Source organism: Hyperolius riggenbachi, chromosome 8 (genome assembly GCF_040937935.1).
Source record: "Hyperolius riggenbachi isolate aHypRig1 chromosome 8, aHypRig1.pri, whole genome shotgun sequence".
Classification (NCBI taxonomy): Eukaryota; Metazoa; Chordata; class Amphibia; order Anura; family Hyperoliidae; genus Hyperolius; species Hyperolius riggenbachi.
In genome coordinates this window covers 10,196,462-10,214,796 of record NC_090653.1, presented here as the reverse complement: position 1 = coordinate 10,214,796, position 18,335 = coordinate 10,196,462, and the positions used below count along the sequence as shown (strand labels likewise).

At 47.1% G+C, this 18,335-nt stretch overlaps 1 protein-coding gene across 1 annotated transcript in view; it reads right to left on the bottom strand.

Moving 5' to 3' along the window:
- Nucleotides 1–15,419, bottom strand: part of SASH3 (SAM and SH3 domain containing 3) — a 45,329-nt gene extending 29,910 nt beyond the window's left edge. The window contains exons 1-3 of the mRNA XM_068249248.1: nucleotides 15,371–15,419; nucleotides 8,292–8,519; nucleotides 1,830–1,922 (exon numbers count right to left, since the gene is read on the bottom strand). Coding sequence (XP_068105349.1) covers nucleotides 1,830–1,922; nucleotides 8,292–8,348 — 150 coding nt within the window. The 5' untranslated portion in view covers nucleotides 8,349–8,519; nucleotides 15,371–15,419. The remainder of the gene's footprint in view (nucleotides 1–1,829; nucleotides 1,923–8,291; nucleotides 8,520–15,370) is intronic.
- Nucleotides 15,420–18,335: the final 2,916 nt, after the last annotated feature.

The following is an 18,335-nucleotide window of genomic DNA, read 5'->3' as shown; positions in this document are numbered from 1 at the left end:
GCAAATGTTCAAACAAATGCATTCACAGATTCACTCATCCAAGCACCACTGTTATCCCTACAGCTAAGTTAAAAGCCGGGGTTCTAGTTCACAGAAGAATGCATTCTTATGCTTAGTCACCTATACTGCGCAGAAGTACCCAGGTAAACGTAGGTGTCCTAACTCTGGCCCTGTAACATGCATAGTGCAGACATGCAAACATTCATTGCATCAAACCTATCAATGGATTAGGAGCACACATCCTGACGTCCTCTCCTGGGACAGACAGTGCATCTTACCAATCGCACAAGGGAGCTAATGTTATGTGTCCATGTGCACCATGCGCATACACCAGCATAAGCTGTGTGCATGGTGCATATACAACCGGAGAGCAAAGATTAATTCGCAGGAAACCCGTGTACCCGAACACAGCATGTTCTACCTTTCAAATGACATTTCAAAAATCGCAGAATCGATCGCCCAGGAGATTGCCCGCAGGTCAATGTGTGTACCCAGCCTTACACATGCTACAGACTTCTGCTCTCTCAAAATGTGGGAACATATCCCTCCTTAGGCCTGGAACTCACGAGAGCGTTTGTTTTTTAGCGTTTAGGGAGCGCTTTTAATCTGTAGTATTAATTTCCCTAAACGCTCTGCCAATGTAAATGGATGGGACTGATTCCACAGGAGCGATTGCAGAACATGCAGCATTTTGCATTCTCATGAATTGTATAGGAGCAGAGAAATCGCTCCCAACATCGCTTGTAAAACGCTACCACAAATAACTAGCGATTGCGACAGAGCTTTGTAGTGGGTTGAAGGCCTTAAAAGGGCTCAAGATAGTTTGTGAAATGTTATATACAGTTAATATTATACTGTAAATTTACAGCCCATATATAATATTAACTGGATATTTTTTATTTTGAACTTTGAGGATTCTTAAAAATGGATGAGTACTGATACCTTCCAACAGGAAAGGATATACATAAAAATAATAACAATTTTTGGGCCCCCAAGTAGTAGGTCTGAGGCCTTCCACGGAAACATTCTCCTAGAGCAGTGATCTGCGAACTTGTCAGGCCATGCACTACCGACACCCCCTGTCTGCCATGATACTGAATGTACACTATTTTTGCAATGAATACATTTATATGGACTGCTTATTAATGGCAAATGAAGTCAAGCCTGCCCTTTTTCTTTGCCTTTCTGTTTTTACACAATGCCCCCAAGAAATGGCATCCTAAGTGGGGTGTCGGGTGTCACAGCGGGTGTCACCATGGAAGAGGTGACACCTGGGGAGAAGCGATCGAGTCAAGGCTTAGCAGTGGGGAATCAGGAGATGTAGTGAGGGGGCCGGTTGCCGAGAAACATGGATGCCTGGGGATCAGGAGAGATTAATTTACAAGTCTCCCCACTGCGCCCTACTCTGCAGGGGGACACAGGTGGGGGGCCCATGGAGAGTGTGGGAAGAATGATGTAGGCTCCCCTTCCTGTGGGGTATCACTAGACCGCCAGGCAAGCTATATGGGGATGGGGGATACCACCAGTGATGTCAAACGGGGGTTACACTAGCAGACCACCCTACGCCCTTTAAAAATAAAAAAAAGATAGGGGGTGGGTGTAAATATTCAGCACCGGGTGTCAAACCCCCCCCCCCCCCCCCCCAGGTACGCCCCTTTCCCAGTGTGAACCTTTTGAGAAGTTGAAGTTGGGCATCATGAAGGGTTGACGTTGGCCTGGAGGGGAGGGAAAATGACGGCAAGGCATGAGGAATGACAGGGATTGAGGACAGACAATCGCTTGGTTAGAGAACCCCAACAAATGTCCGGTTCTCTGGATCACGGCCTCACCTCACTGTCCAGGTTGAACTCCTTGTTGCAGTTGGGTGAGCTTGGCTTTGATTTCCCAAAATCCTTGAAGCTGTTTGAGCGCTGAAGCGACAACTAAAGGGAAAACAAATAATATAAAACCGTCAGTAAATAATAAAGACGCAAATACAGTACATGTCACTATCAGTCATCTACATAGTAACACGTGTATTCAATAAAGGAGAATGTACATTGTTAAGGATGGGGAGGAATGTATTTAGAGTTACTGCAGTTACACTTTGTGTGTGTTGATGCCTCTACTGTAACACAGAAGTCTAGCCTTGCTTGCAGGTTAATCAGCCAATTTGTGCTGTTTCTTGTCTCATTTCTGGTCAGGATGCTGAGGCCTCTCATTCTCTGCGTGTCGATACGGTTTAGCGATTGGGTGCTTCACCCCCGCACCTTGCATCCTGCTCAAATGCAGGCCTCTGACAGGAAACACGCTCTCAGCTGACAGCTACAGAGGAAGTACCACCAAATACTGTCAAACTCTGACTAAGCCAGCAAACTCCGATGGGGGAAAGAGAAGATTTGCATTATGGTTTTTTGAGAAACTGGAAATAAAATGTTCTGCAGCTGTGTAAAATGTAAATGTCTCTAGTCTAGACACTTCTGGGGAGAGGACATGAGACTCCAGCCCAGAGGTACAAGTCTCAGCATCCTGGAGGGAGACATAGTACTCAATCAGCCCTACACCCAGGGCCATGGCCCTTCATACCTTCCTGGTTACACTGCTTCACCACCCCACCAGCCCTACACTCAGGGCCATAGCCCTTCATACCTTCCTAGTTACACTGCCTCACCACCCCATCAGCCCTACACCCAGGGCCATGATCCTTCATACCTTCCTGGTTACACTGCTTAACCACCCCACCAGCCCTACACTCAGGGCCATGATCCTTCATACCTGCCTGGTTACACTGCTTCACCACCCCACCAGCCCTACACTCAGGGCCATGATCCTTCATACCTGCCTGGTTACACTGCCTCACAGCCCCACAAGCCCTACACCAAGGGCCATGGCCCTTCATACCTTCCTGGTTACACTGCTGCACTACTCCACCAGCCCTACACCCAGGGCCATGGCCCTTCATACCTTCCTGGTTACACTGCTTCACCACCCCACCAGCCCTACACTCAGGGCCATGATCCTTCATACCTGCCTGGTTACACTGCCTCACAGCCCCACAAGCCCTACACCAAGGGCCATGGCCCTTCATACCTTCCTGGTTACACTGCTTCACCACCCCACCAGCCCTACACTCAGGGCCATGATCCTTCATACCTGCCTGGTTACACTGCCTTACTACACCACCAGCCCTACACCCAGGGCCATGGCCCTTCATACCTGCCTGGTTACACTGCTTCACCACCCCACCAGCCCTACACTCAGGGCCATGATCCTTCATACCTGCCTGGTCACATTGCCTTACTACCCCACCAGCCCTACACCCAGGGCCATGGCTCTTCATACCTGCCTGGTTACACTGCCTCACAGCCCCACAAGCCCTACACCCAGGGCCACGGTCCTTCATACCTTCCTGGTTACACTGCTTCACCACCCCACCAGCCCTACACTCAGGGCCATGATCCTTCATACCTGCCTGGTTACACTGCCTTACTACACCACCAGCCCTACACACTGGGCCATGATCCATCATACCTGCCTGGTTACACTGCTTCACCACCCCACCAGCCCTACACCCAGGGCCATGGTCCTTCATACCTGCCTGGTTACACTGCCTTACTACCCCACCAGCCCTACACCCAGGGCCATGGCCCTTCATACCTGCCTGGTTACACTGCCTCACTACACCACCAGCCCTACACCCAGGGCCATGGTCCTTCATATTTGCCTGGTTACACTGCCTCACTACACCACCAGCCCTACACTCAGGGCCATGGTCCTTCATACCTGCCTGGTTACACTGCCTCACAGCCCCACAAGCCCTACACCAAGGGCCATGGCCCTTCATACCTGCCTGGTTACACTGCCTCACTACACCACCAGCCCTACACCCAGGGCCATGGTCCTTCATATTTGCCTGGTTACACTGCCTCACTACACCACCAGCCCTACACTCAGGGCCATGGTCCTTCATACCTGCCTGGTTACACTGCCTCACAGCCCCACGAGCCCTACACTCAGGGCCACGGTCCTTCATACCTGCCTGCTAACACTGCCTCACTACTCCACCAGCCCTACGCCCAGGCATGGGCCTCTTCATAACTACTTGGTTACACTGCCTCACAGCCCCACCAGCCCTACACCCAGGCCATAGTCCTTCCTAGCTACACTGCCACACAACCTCACCAGCCCTACACACAGGGCCATGATCCATCATACCAGCCTGGTTACACTGCTTCACTACTCCGCCACCCCAACACCCAGGGCCACGGTCCTTCATACCTGCCTGCTAGCACTACCTTGCTACCCCACCAGCCCTACACTCAGGGCCATGGCTCTTCATACCTGCCTGGTCACATTGCCTCACTACCCCACCAGCCCTACACTCAGGGCCATGGCTCTTCATACCTGCCTGGTCACATTGCCTCACTACCCCACCAGCCCTACACCAAGGGCCATGGTCCTTCCTAGCTACACTGCCACACAACCTCACCAGCCCTACACACAGGGCCATACCTGCCTGGTTACAATGCTTCACTACCCCACCAGCCCTACACCCAGGGCCATGGCTCTTCATACCTGCCTGCCTGGTCCCACTGCCTCACTACCCCACCAGCCCTACACCCAGGGCCAAGGCTCTTCATACCTGCCTGCTAGCACTACCTTGCTACCCCACCAGCCCTACTCCACAGGGCCATGGCTTTTTCCATCGCAAATGCAAATGCAACATTGAATAACATTTATTGAACTGCAGTACAAAACTTCTGTTGCATTCTATGAAAAAAGAATTGATGGGTGTTTTTTCTTATTATTGTTTACCCATTGCCTTTGTCCTTCCTGTTTTGTCATGCTGCTCTCTGTGCTCTGCTGTTCCCTTTTTCAATAAAATGTTCATTTGTTCACAAGTCTCCCTGTGCATTTTATCCTCTTATCTCTAAAGCCTTGTACACAAGCTAGATAAAAATCATTTAAAGCAGTCGACAAAAGACAGATTTTTTCCATTTCGGATGGCAATCGTAAAAATGCAGCTAAACGATCGATATCGTGTATTCTGCTCCATTCAACTTGTGGACTAAATGAGAGATGACTATTGGGCAGATATCATGCAATCGCCCGGCGTCTACATGGTGATCAAATCATTGTTCCAGAGCGTTCGCGCATGTCCTGTGGAATGTCACTTTCACTTGTAGTTTTCAAATGACACAATCGTTTCAAATGTCAATGTGTGTGAACAACGTCATTTTAACCCTCCTGGCGGTAACCCCGACCTACAATCGGGGTAGCCGCCCCAGAGGATTTCTCTGCCCCGGGAGGGATTTTTTGAATTAAATTTGCTTTAGCCTTTGGAGCTAGCACTTCGCTAGCTACCATTGTCCCCCAAGTCCCTCCTTTTTTGATTGCCACCGATCGCCACCGTTATACGTACACCAACCCCCCCCCCCCCCCCCCTGGTTCACGGCCTCTCCAAGCAGCTCTGACGTCAGACGTCATCTCAGATCGTCGCCATGGCGAGTTAGCGACGACTGAAGCTCATTGGGGAGGCTGCGGCTTTCGCAGGATTGCAGCTAGGTAACGTATAGCGGCGGCTATTGGGGGGATCAGAAGGGTGCAGGGGGACTTGGGGGACAATGGTAGCTAGCCTAGTGCTGGCTACAAAGGCTAATGCAAATTTAAATAAAAAAATCCCTCCCATGGACGCAGCTAATCACCGCAAATCGCCCCAAAAACGGGCAAAAACGCCAAATGCAAACGCATAGCCTGCACCATTTTCAGGCGATTTCCAGGCGATCACATTTTAGTGCTACAAAAGCGCAAAACGCGATCGCGCCAAAATCGCTGCACTGTTCAGTGATTTTTCCGCATGAAATTGCCGGTGTTTTGAACACACAGGTGTGAATAGAGCCTTACGCATTTATGTAAAAAAATATATATATTTTCTTTGCTTTGGTAAAGACAAAGAAGGAGCAACAATCTCTATGAAGGTTCTATTGCCGTCTGTGTCCCCTGTTGTGTAATATTTTCTCAGATTCCTGTTCTTGCAACAGGTGGTCACCAAGACAGGATTTGGGGACATTCCCAAATGTTATGGTTGTGAAAGGTTGGAAGAAGAGTTCCCATAGAGGGCATTTGATATCCTGTCGTGTTCCTGGGACAGGAAATGAGGTTGGGGGAGGAGAAATGAGGGTGGTACGACAACAATAAAATCAGGAAGTCCCTGCCACGGACTATTAACAACTAAAAGGACAAGAGATAACTTTAATAGTCTCTGGAATAAAGTTAAAGTGGATCCGAGATAAATTTTTACTCATTGCACAGTTGTGTTCTTTCCATATAGTTTATAGGGCATTCCTCAAGCCAAATACTTTTTTTGTTTTGTTTTAATACTCTAATTCCCTATAAACTAAACAAGCCACGCCCACAGCTCCTTTTGTGCCTTGGCACTGTAGCAAGGGCTTATGGGAGCTCAGTCTGGGCAGGAGGAGGAGGAGGTTACTAGCCAGAGATTTCAGAGGCAGAGGGGAGGAGGGAGGAGGAGAGGGGACTGAATTTACACACAGGCAAGCTGATAGCATCTCCAGCCCTCAGCCTGTGACAATGTGACAAACAGAACATGGCTGCACTCATTGTATCACAGGAATAAATACTCATAAGTTTTTAAAGCTGTTTGCAGCTAGATATGCTGTGTAAACCATCTAAACTTTAGATAAGATATATAGACAACAAGTTACAGTTAGTTTTTCATCTCAGATCCGCTTTAAATAACATTAAACAGAAATTTGTATCATTTCCTTTTGGGACAGGTGGAGGCCAGAGGCCGTGTATTTTTTTTACTGTTATTATCATTCATTATTTATAAAGGCCTGATATACTACTCAGTGATAAACAGTGGACAGTTTTCCAGTTTTTACCTCTTCTGCCTTCCCTCACATAAAGTAAATAAAGAATTGTTAAGAAAATAGATCTTTGGGCTAGTTCACAGCGCTCAGTTGCGTTGCAGAATAATTCTGCATGTCAACTCACTGCCCATACAATTCCATGGGCCTGTTCACAGTACTGTGCTGTAACTGATCATGTTATTCTAACTCACTGCCCATACAATTCCATGGGCCTGTTCACAGTACTGCACTGTAACGGATCTTGCTGCATGCAGGCATTGTGTTAAAATCTACATCAAGTCTCCATAGCAGTTCACACACATTATAACGAGTTATGCAACTGACCCCTGCGAATCCGGCCTAAATACCCTTTTTGCTCATTTGACACTCAACATACCCAATTTATGTCTGTAGCTGGAGCTCAGGTGGATCTGTTGGCCTGTTTACAAAGCTCTATTCACAATTTAATGGCACGTTAACAATTCATGATTTATCAGACATATGGTATACATACAATAAGGCGCCGAGAAATTTGGGCGCAGGTTAAAGCCGAAAAACAGCTCACCCTGCTCCTGCAGAAGTCCCGGCGGTGTTAATCACTATTCCCCCTCCAGGTCCCTGTGTACTCTGGGGTAAGGTGAAAATTCAGCTGCCAGTTATTGCTGGCGGTAGAATTATGCTGTTTTTACAGTAATTTGGGCTCTGTCTTTTAAGGACACCCAAATTACTGTCTGGGCGGCACTATAGCTGTAATTCACATTACGTCCTATGGCGGCGCCGGGTGCGCCCAAATTCTCATTATCAGACACAGGTGATGAGAGGAATAAACAGAATAATCTAGACAGGGCATATATCTCAGAGGCATCTCTCTGCCTCCACCAAAGAAGTTTTAAATCAGGATGATACCATTTATTGGCTAACTAAAAATGAATAAGAATAAGCAAGCTTTCGGCCTTACAGCCTTCGTTGGTCTTGCAAGGCTGCAATGCCGAAAGCTTGCTTATTCTTATTCATTTTTAGTTTGCCAATAAATGGTATCATCCTGATTTAAAACTTCTTGCTTTTACTGATGGCTAACACGGTACAATACCCTACTGCTACCACCAAAGAAGGCTTCGGTTGGCCAAAGTCATGGTCAGGCTGGACCCTCACACAGAAAACATGGGGTTTTTAGTTTTAGAGCATGGTGAAAGCAATTTGTGGTAAGAATGGATCTTATGTCACCCTGGCCAGCGCTGTCACTGGGACCAGAGGGAGAGAGTTTAATCACGGAGTGTTCAGAACTCCCTGGAGATATAAAGAGGAAACTGAGACAGTTATGAACACTGGAGAGCGGTGACCTCCGGGAGTCCCCATAGACAAGGCTTGGGTGGGCAATGCTGCTCTATCTCAGAGATGATACAAGATCAGGTCCTCCACCGATAGCCGATAGCCTCTTACCTTTTTCTTCTGCCCGGGTTCTTTGTCGGAGCAGTTTGAGGGCTTTCTTCGCAACATCTCTGGTGGCTTCGCTGGGCTCTCAGTGGTTCCAAGAAATGTCTGATCTGTTTACAGCAGGAACTCTGGGTCTCTCGCTCAGGTTGCAGAAGTGCAGACAGGAAGCCAGGTCACATGACCTGCCAACAACTCAACCTCCTGCTGCTGAGGATGGTGGCTTCAGCAGAAGACCTGCAAATAAGGAAGGAAACCGCAACATCACACTGAAGAGTAAGAAGAGCAACATCTCAGAAGCTGGGGGGAGGGGGGGGGGGGGCACGCAGGACTTTGTTTACAAATAAGCTAGTGGCATCTTCTCGACCACAAGAGTATGAAGACTTCGACAGAGAAACAAACCCGTAACTGTGACCATTACAGTCCAGGCAGAGAGACAACGAGGGATATGAAGTTTACACCTGCTGTTGTCACAACTGTTAGGTGACTTTTTATCTTATAGGCGGGCAGCACACTTTGCGGAAAACGCTGCGATTTTGCCCCTAATGGAAGTCTATGGGCCGCATTAAAAAACGCATATGCGTTTTGTATACGTGCGTTTTTTAAACATGCTGGTTTTATTCCATATTGTTCCATAATATTCAAAAGCGCATAAAAAATTGCACATAATGAAAGTCAACGGTAACGCAATGTATTGCGTTTTGTTAGCGTTTTTCATGCATTTTTATATGCTTTTTTTTATTGTTTTGTGATGTATTTCCGCTTCCTGTTGTCTTCCTAGTGATTTGCATACAACGCAATATAAAAACGCATTGAAAACGCATACAAAAAGCATAGGTGTTTTGTATATGCGAACCGCAAATGCCTACAAACATATGCAGAACACTAGAAAACTGCACATGCGGAAAAAACACAAACACACTAAAACCGCACAAAAAACGCACGCAACAGAAAACGCGACCTTTCACTCCCTGTTATGCGTGCACCCGGCCATAAAGTTGTAATCCAAGAAGGTCCCCCTCCTCCCCCTGAGTGCAGACTGGTACCTGGTCCAAACCCCCAAACTTCTATCTAGTAATCTGCATAGGTATAGATGGTTACGATTTGTAAATTCAACTGATTTTGTGTAATCATTCGTAATTTTGTGTAATTTTCATGTCATTTTTGTGGAATTTTGAGCCGACTTTAGCAGTAAATAGCAAAGTCCCCATACGTGCCATTGTCACCAAAACTGCTACATACGTCAAGGAGAATACAGGGCACAAGTTAGCGGAAATTGATTTTAATTGTTTTTCACAAAGTGTCATTTTCCGCTAACTTGTGACAAAAAATAAAATCTTCTATGAACTCACCATACTCCTAACGGAATACCTTTCGGTGTCTTCTTTCTAAAATGGTGTCACTTGTGGGGTTCCTATACTGCCCTGGCATTTTAGGGGCCCTAAACTGTGAGGAGTAGTCTTGAAACCAAATGTCGCAAAATGACCTGTGAAATCCTAAAGGTACTCATAGGGCTTTGGGCCCCTTAGCGTACTTAGGGTGTAAAAAAGTGCCACACATGTGGTACCGCCGTACTCAGGAGAAGTAGTATAATGTGTTTTGTGGTGTATTTTTACACATACCCATGCTGGGTGGGAGAAATATCTCTGTAAATGACAATTTTTTAATTTTTTTTACACACAATTGTCCATTTACAGAGAGATTTCTCCCACCCAGCATGGGTATGTGTAAAAATACACCCCAAAACACATTATACTACTTCTCCTGAGTATGGCAATACCACATGTGTGACACTGTTTTGCAGCCTAAGTGCGCTAAGGGGCCCAACGTCCTATTCACAGGTCATTTTGAGGCATTCGTTTTCTAGTCTACTCCTCACGGTTTAGGGCCCCTAAAATGCCAGGGCAGTATAGGAACCCCACAAGTGACCCCATTTTAGAAAGAAGACACCCCAAGGTATTCCGTTAGGTGAATGGTGAGTTCATAGAAGATTTTATTTTTGTCACAAGTTAGTGAAAAATGACACTTTGTGAAAAAAACAATAAAAATCAATTTCCGCTAACTTTTGACAAAAAATAAAATGTTCTATGAACTCGTCATACGCCTAACAGAATACCTTGGGGTGTCTTTTTTCTAAAATGGGGTCACTTGTAGGGTTCCTATACTGCCCTGGCATTTTTACAGGCCCAAAACCGTGAGTTTTGGGCCTGTAAAAAAACCAAATGTCTTAAAATGACTGTTCAGGGGTATAAGCATCTGCAAATTTTGATGACAGGTGGTCTATGAGGAGGCGAATTTTGTGGAACCGGTCATAAGCAGAGTGGCCTCTTAGATGACAGGTTGTATTGGGCCTGATCTGATGGATAGGAGTGCTAGGGGGGTGACAGGAGGTGATTGATGGGTGTCTCAGGGGGTGGTTAGAGGGGAAAATAGATGCAATCAATGCACTGGGGAGGTGATCGGAAGGGGGTCTAAGGGGAATCTGAGGGTTTGGCCGAGTGATCAGGAGCCCACACGGGGCAAATTAGGGCCTGATCTGATGGGTAGGTGTGCTAGGGGGTGACAGGTGGTGACAGGAGGTGATTGATGGGTTTCTCAAGAGTGATTAGAGGGGGGAAATAGATGCAAGCAATGCACTGGTGAGGTGATCAGGGCTGGGGTCTGAGGGCGTTCTGAGGGTGTGGGCGGGTGATTGGGTGCCCTAGGGGCAGATAGGGGTCTAATCTGATGGGTAGCAGTGACAGGGGCTGATTGATGGGTGATTGATGGGTGATCAGTGGGTGATTAGATGGCAGAACAGATGTAAACAATGCACTTTGGAGGTGATCTGAGGGTAGGTCTGGGGCAATCTGATGGTGTGAGAGGGTGATCAGATGCCCGTAAGAGGCAGGTTAGGGTCTTATCTGATAAGTGGCAGTGACAGGTGGTGATTGACGGGTGAATGACCTGTGATTGACAGGTGATTGACAGGTGATTACAGGGGAGAATAGAGGTATACAGCACATGGGGGGGGGGGGGGGGGGGGTTGAGGTCGTTCTGAGAGTGCGGGTGGGTGATTGGGTGCCCTAGGGGCATATAGGGGTCTAATCTGATGGGTAGCAGTGACAGGTGGTGACAGGGGGTGATTGATGGGTGATTGATGGGTAATTAGTGGGTGTTTAGAGGAGAGAACAGATGTAAACAGTGCACTTGGGAGGTGATCTGACGGCGGGTCTGCTGGCAATCTGATGGTGTGGGTGGGTGATCAGATTGCCCCCAAGGGGCAGGTTAGGGGCTGATTGATGGGTGGCAGTGACAGGGGGTGATTGATAGGTGATTGACAGGTGATCAGTGGGTTATTACAGGGAAGAACAGATGTAAATAATGCACTGGCGAATTGATAATGGGGGGGGGGGTTCTGAGGGTAATCTGAGCGTGCGGGCGGGTGATTGGGTGCCCGCAAGGGGCAGATTAGGGTCTAATCTGATGGGTAACAGTGACAGGTGGTGATAGGGTGTGATTGATGGGTGATTATGATGGGTAATTAGTGGGTGTTTAGAGGAGAGAATAGATGTAAACAATCCACTTGGGAGGTGATCTGACGTCGGATCTGCGGGCGATCTTATGGTGTGGGTGGGTGATCAGATTGCCCGCAAGGGGCAGGTTAGGGGCTGATTGATGGGTGGCAGTGACAGGGGGTGATTGACAGGTGATCATTGGGTTATTACAGGGGGGATAGAGGCATACAGTACACAAGGAGGGGAGGGGGGTCCAGGGGGGGGGGTCTGGGGAGAATCTGAGGGGTGGGGGTGATCAGGAGGGAGCAGGGGGCAGTTTAGGGTTAAAAAAAAAATAGCGTTGACAGATAGTGACAGGTGACATCAGTGATTGATGGGTGATTAGGGGGGTGATTGAGTGTAAACGGTGGTCTGGGAGGTGGGCAGGGGGGGGGGGGTCTGAGGGGTGCTGTGGGCGATCAGGGGGCAGGGGAGATCAGTGTGCTTGGGTGCAGACTAGGGTGGCTGCAGCCTGCCCTGGTGGTCCCTCGGACACTGGGACCACCAGGGCAGGAGGCAGCCAGTACAATAGGCTTTGTATACATTACAAAGCCTATTATACATATTCTCAGCGCCGATCCGGGTGCTAGTAACCCGCCGGCGCTTCCGAACGGCCGGCGGGTTACAGCGCGAGGGGGCAGAGCCTGTCGCCGCCGGCTGATCGCGTCACGAATGACGCAATCGCCGCATAACCGCGCCCGCCACCGCCGATGGGCGTATTGCGGTCGTTTGGGCCCTTGCCGCCGCCCATCGGCTTAAGGCGGTCGGCAAGTGGTTAAACTGGGAAAAATGACAGTATAAAAACAATTTTTCCTTTGCATTATTAAAATCGATTTTCTCAAAAACTACCCACTGTTCTCCTTAACATATGTAGCAATTTTAGTGGCAATATAATGTGTGGACCTTTCCTATTAATTGCTAAAGTTGGCACAAAATTACATCGATGCAAAAATTTTGCTCATCACTCCTTCTGACTTTATAGCAGTGGTGTCAGATCTGCTGCAAAGCATGCTGGGAGCTGAGTATCCTGACAATCCTGTTCTCTGACTGTAGTGATGCAGGGTTTGCCGGTTAGCAGCTTACACAGCCCCCTCCTCGTATACAGCATTATTTGTAAGACCAGACAGAACTGGGATCGTGAGGTGGGATGTTAGAATTGTGTGCGTTTTGCCACATACATTAAAATACACACTTCCACACTGGCTACTGTAATCATTGTCCCACTCCTGAATCGCACGCCACAGTTTTTGCTTGTGTTTTTTTTTGCCGCAATTTTGAATTGCACAGCGCTTTGTTCCTTCGCACAATGCACACGTTTCACTGCAATCTGAAAAATTTAAAACAATTGTGGGAAAATTGCGGGCAGAAAACGCGAGTGCTTCAAACCCCTGGAAACGCCACGAAATTGCTAAGGCAAGTGTGCTCCCAGCCTGAGAGTAAAATGTTTTTATTTCTCTCAATATATTATTGGTGTGGTTTTGTGGTAATTGTAGAGAGAAGTTGTTAAAAGGGTTCAATCTGTTGTGTAATATAGGTAGCGTTGTGTAGGTTGCAAACACTGTGCAAATACTAATGACCCCTCCCCTCGCCGCTGGCGACCCCTGGCACAGTCACCTGACCTGTGCTAGTCCGCCACGCTGCGGCCGGTTCTGGCTGGCATGCCGGGATACTGTGATTGGCAGGAATCCATGCGCTGACAGCAAATCTATATAAAACAAGTGACATGAGTAATAATGCCAGAACATTGCGAAACTCCCAGCACAAGCAAAAAACAGAGGGCTAAATATAAACCCCAGCAAAAACAACACAGCAAAAACAACACATCGCAATCCTCTCTTAAAGAGGCGTCATATTGACAAAGAGTAAAATGTTGTAAATTATTCAAGAAATCCATTTTTACAGCAATAATCCTGGTTTCAGCATCAGAAACATTTCCTAAATCTATACAGTGTTGTATATTGGTAAGTAGCCCCGCCCTCCTACTGAGGCTTAGCCTAGGTTGTTTATTATGCAGAATGCTCCTCCCAGAACATCCGGTGTTGTTTCTGCTCACTTTGGAACTCACAGTAAACAAACATTCCACTGAGCTGCACCTGCCAGCATTGAAAGGATGTTGTCAGCTGCCAAAACAGTTTTTGTTTTTGTGTTTGGTAAGTTGAAGGCATGGTAGGGGTGAGTTCCTGGGGGTGGCAGCTCGAGGGCTCACCTGCACTCCCCTATTGTGTTACATGCTGGTTTGGGGGTCCCGAGCAGTGGCAGTGCTCGGGGGCCCCACCATGTCATGTGTCCACAGAGTAGGGAACCTGGCCGAAATCTTTGTATAGATCCTTTACAGAGAGTGTTTTTACAAAGAATAAAGTAGATACTGAAAATCCCCCATGAGGAGATGGACCAGTCGAACGCTTGTCAGATTTGTACTGCCTACCGTGACAGCAGAAACATTAGTCATACTGCATTTTATTCTGGAAGATACTTCTTAAAAGTATGTATGTTAAATTTTGACATTTTGACATTTTTTGCAATAGCGGTCCTTTAAGAATTTCCAAAACAGAAAGGAAGGTAAAGCTATTCCCCTTTGAATCCCATGGCAACAGTACCCTCTTTAAATTGTTTGGAGTACAGTTGTCTTGAGTATGGCAAGAATAATTGGTATGCCGCTGCAAGAGAGAGATAGAGAGAGATGAGTCACACGCGGCTGCCGCATGCACAATGTTTCTCGTTTATCATGAATCATCTCTTAACCAGTTCACGGCCAGAGCAAGTTCTGCAATTCAGCTCATCTTCAGTCTCTGTATTGACTTTCCACTCAATTCCACTTACTGTGGCCGACATGCACATGGCAAGAGGCAGAGCTCCCTTTTAACATAAAGCTTTTACATTGAGACGCACATAGGGAAAGCGAGGGGAAAATGCTGAATTTGCTGTGGATATTTAACATTTATTATGATAGTACATTTGTCTGTGTTTGTGTTTTGCTTTCTCCGTTCACCACTGGGGCATAGCATGCTGTCACTGCCGTTCCCAAATGTTCAATAAACAGCGTTACTCGTTTTACACACCTGCACTAACTGAGTGACCGGTCCAAACGTTAACCGATGCGGCAGACAGCTGTATGTGTTCTATTCACTTGTGTGGGTTTTTTTTTTCACTTTAGATTACAAAAATACCACCCGCATTTAAAGTTACGTGCGTTGCTATGTAATCAATGCGTAACTAAGGAAGGCACGCTCCTTACAGAGTACCGAGCGCTGCTATGTAATCAACACGCGTAACTAAGGAAGGCACGTTCCTTACAGAGTACCGAGTGCTGCTATGTAATCAACACGCGTAACTAAGGAAGGCACGCTCCTTACAGAGTACCGAGCGCTGCTATGTAATCAACACGCGTAACTAAGGAAGGCACGCTCCTTACAGAGTACCGAGCGCTGCTATGTAATCAACACGCGTAACTAAGGAAGGCACGCTCCTTACAGAGTACCGAGCGCTGCTATGTAAGGTGTGCATAGCGGCCGCTTCCTTACATTGAATTAATCAAGGCCCAAGTGTTCTCACCTGAGGCAATGAGCCTGGATTATGTGTCTTTCTTGTCCTATAATCCTTGGGGGTGGCCGTGGTTATATCCGGTGATCTCCCTCTCAGTCCTGTAACCATTATCAGCAGTTACACAGCTGACCCTGTTATATGGTGCGTATGGAGTGTTTCTTGTAGCACCATGGTGAGGCTGATTCTGAAGTACTGTCCTTCCCAGCAGTGGCGTAGCTAGGGAGCTGTGGGCCCCGATGCAAGTTTTACAATGGGGCCCCCAAGCACTCTATATATAGCAATTAGGGATGCTCATTCGGATTCCGCAGAAATGCAATTTCCGAAATTCCGATCGGAAATTGCATTTCCGCATCGGAATGCGGAAATCGGTAATGCAAGTGCGTTAGGCGGATTTCCGCCGGAAATCGCGAACATTTCCGCCGGAAATCGCGGAAATTCCGCCTGGCTTTAACATTGATTTTCTCAAAAACTGTAAGGTCTTTTTGAAAACTTTTTTTTGTTCTTCTTGTTCTTCTTCACAATATTCAGTTTAATAACCCCTGAAAATTTGGTGTTTCTAGGCCTTAAGGGGGATTTTCTATTAACCGCTAAAGTCGGCGGATTTTTACTGTAATGTAAAATGCAGAAAATCTGCTTCTGCCTATTTTCTGCATTTACATTACAGGAAAAATCCACCGACTTTAACGGTTAATAGCAAAGCCCCCGTAAGTCCTAGAGACACCAAATTGTCAGGGCTTATTAAACAGAATCTTCTGAACAAGATGCAAAAAAAAGTTTTCAAAAAGACCTTACAGTTTTTGAGAAAATCGATGTTAAAGTCGGGCAGAATTTCCGCGATTTCCGGCGGAAATTCCGCATTGGAATGCGGAAATTGGTAGCGGAAAGTGGAATCGGTATTTGGCAATGGCGGAATGCGGAATTACCGCGGAATCGGAAATTTAGCAATTGATACGGCACACCAAAACCTGCCAATGGCAACTACAGTGGTGCAAGAAGGGGGTGGGGAACAGTTTGTTAATGATTACCACTATTCAAAGTATCTATAGAAGTGGTTATTATGAGCACAGGTCCAATAGACAAGACAAATAACATTTATATCGCGCTTTTCTCCTGGCGGACTCAAAGCGCCTGAGCTGCAGCCACTAGGGCGTGCCCTATAGGAAGTAGCAGTGTTAGAGAGACTTGCCTAAGGTCTCCTACTGAATAGGTGTTGGCTTACTGAACAGGCAGAGCCGAGATTCAAACCCATGTCTCCTGTGTCAGAGGCAGAGCCCTTAACCATTACACCATCCAGCCACTGTATAGAGAGCTAATACTGTAGTTGAGGGAGGGCCCTTCTGGGCCCCTCTGGCCCAAGGGCCCCAATGCGGTAGCTACCTCTGCAACACCTATTGCTACGCCCCTGCTTCGCAGAAATGGATTAACCACTTAAAAGGGGAACTTCAGCCTAAACAAACATACTGCTATTAAGTTACATTGGTTTTGTTAGTTAAAATAGATAGGTAATATAATCTCTTACCCACCCTGTTTTAAAAGATCAGGCAAATGTTTGTGATTTCATGAGGGCAGCCATCTTTTTCATTTAGGAAGCCATATTTTTGGTTGAAAGGAGGTGACAGGGAGCATGAGACACAGTTCCAACTGTCCTGTGCGCTGACAACCCCTCCCAGCTGCGCGCTAGACTTCAAATCTCAAATTCAAAATTAAAAAAAAAAATTGCACCAAATCAGCAGAACGAGGACAACATCAGAAATCCCATCATGCTTTGCACAGCATCAGGGGAAAATGCCCGCGCAGTATTCTTCTGTGCAGCTAAAATTGAGGCTTGGGTAAGAAAAACAAAGTTCTGATGCTGTGAAACTGTTAAAGAAACACCAAGCCTTTTCAGCGCTGCTGAGCAGATTTTTAGTCTGGAGGTTCACTTTAAGGACCTCAGGCTTACACCCCCCTAGTAACCAGGAGATTTTTCACAATTCAGCACACTGCAGCTGTAACAGTATGCTGCACGGCCATACAACTGAGCACACAAATGAATCTTGCCTCCTTTTCTTGTCACTAACAGGACATTCTTTTGGTGGTCTCTGATCGCTGCTGCAATCGTTAGTTTTTTGTTTTTTTTTTGAAAAAAAGAAAAACTTTTTTTGTTTAATCATTATAGTCCCACTCCCTCCCCCCTCCCCCACTAAATTTGCCCTGGAAGGTGGACCGTCCACTTCCTATGAGAGGGCTTAGATTGCGAGCCGCTCGGAGGGACAGCTGTGACAAGGCTGTCCCGTGTACAGCACTGCGCTAGATCGCAGCGCTGTACAAAGGTAAACAATCTTTTTGCGGCTCTGCAGGGAACGATCGTGTGCGTTCCTTGTTAAACTACGCCTCCAGGACTTGACGCCAATCAGCGTTAGGCGGTCCTGGGACTGCCACCCTCCAGCGGTCGGGAGTGGGTTAAGATGAAATGGGGAGGCAAGATAGCAGTTTTTGCCCACTGCTGATGTTCATTCACTTTTTTTTTTAGTAAGATTTGGTGGGGGCTTGCGTCCACCAGGCCCCAAGGCTCTCTCCAGGCCCTAGGCAACTGCCTAGGATTTCCTTGTAGATGATCCAGCCCTCATCCTTCCCAAGAGAGGACATTAGGATATATGCTCGTCATCTTTTGATAGGTTGCTGCACCGTATCCTTGCATGTTGCATTATGCATGTTACGGGGTCAGAGTTAGGACACATACAGATGCGGGGTCCCTCTATGTGGCTTAGATGACTACACAAAATAATGCATTTTTGGCACACTGAGTCCTCTGCTTTTCATTTAGCTGCAGGGATAGCAATGGTTCCTGACTGGTTGGACTGCAGTGAGTGTGCAGAGGGTTCATTGATTTTGCAGTTTCATTAGTTAATGCATTTTTTATAAATGATGGAATTTCACTCTGAGAAGACAAGACATGAAAAACCTGCCTTAAAGGGAACCTGAAGCGAGAAAA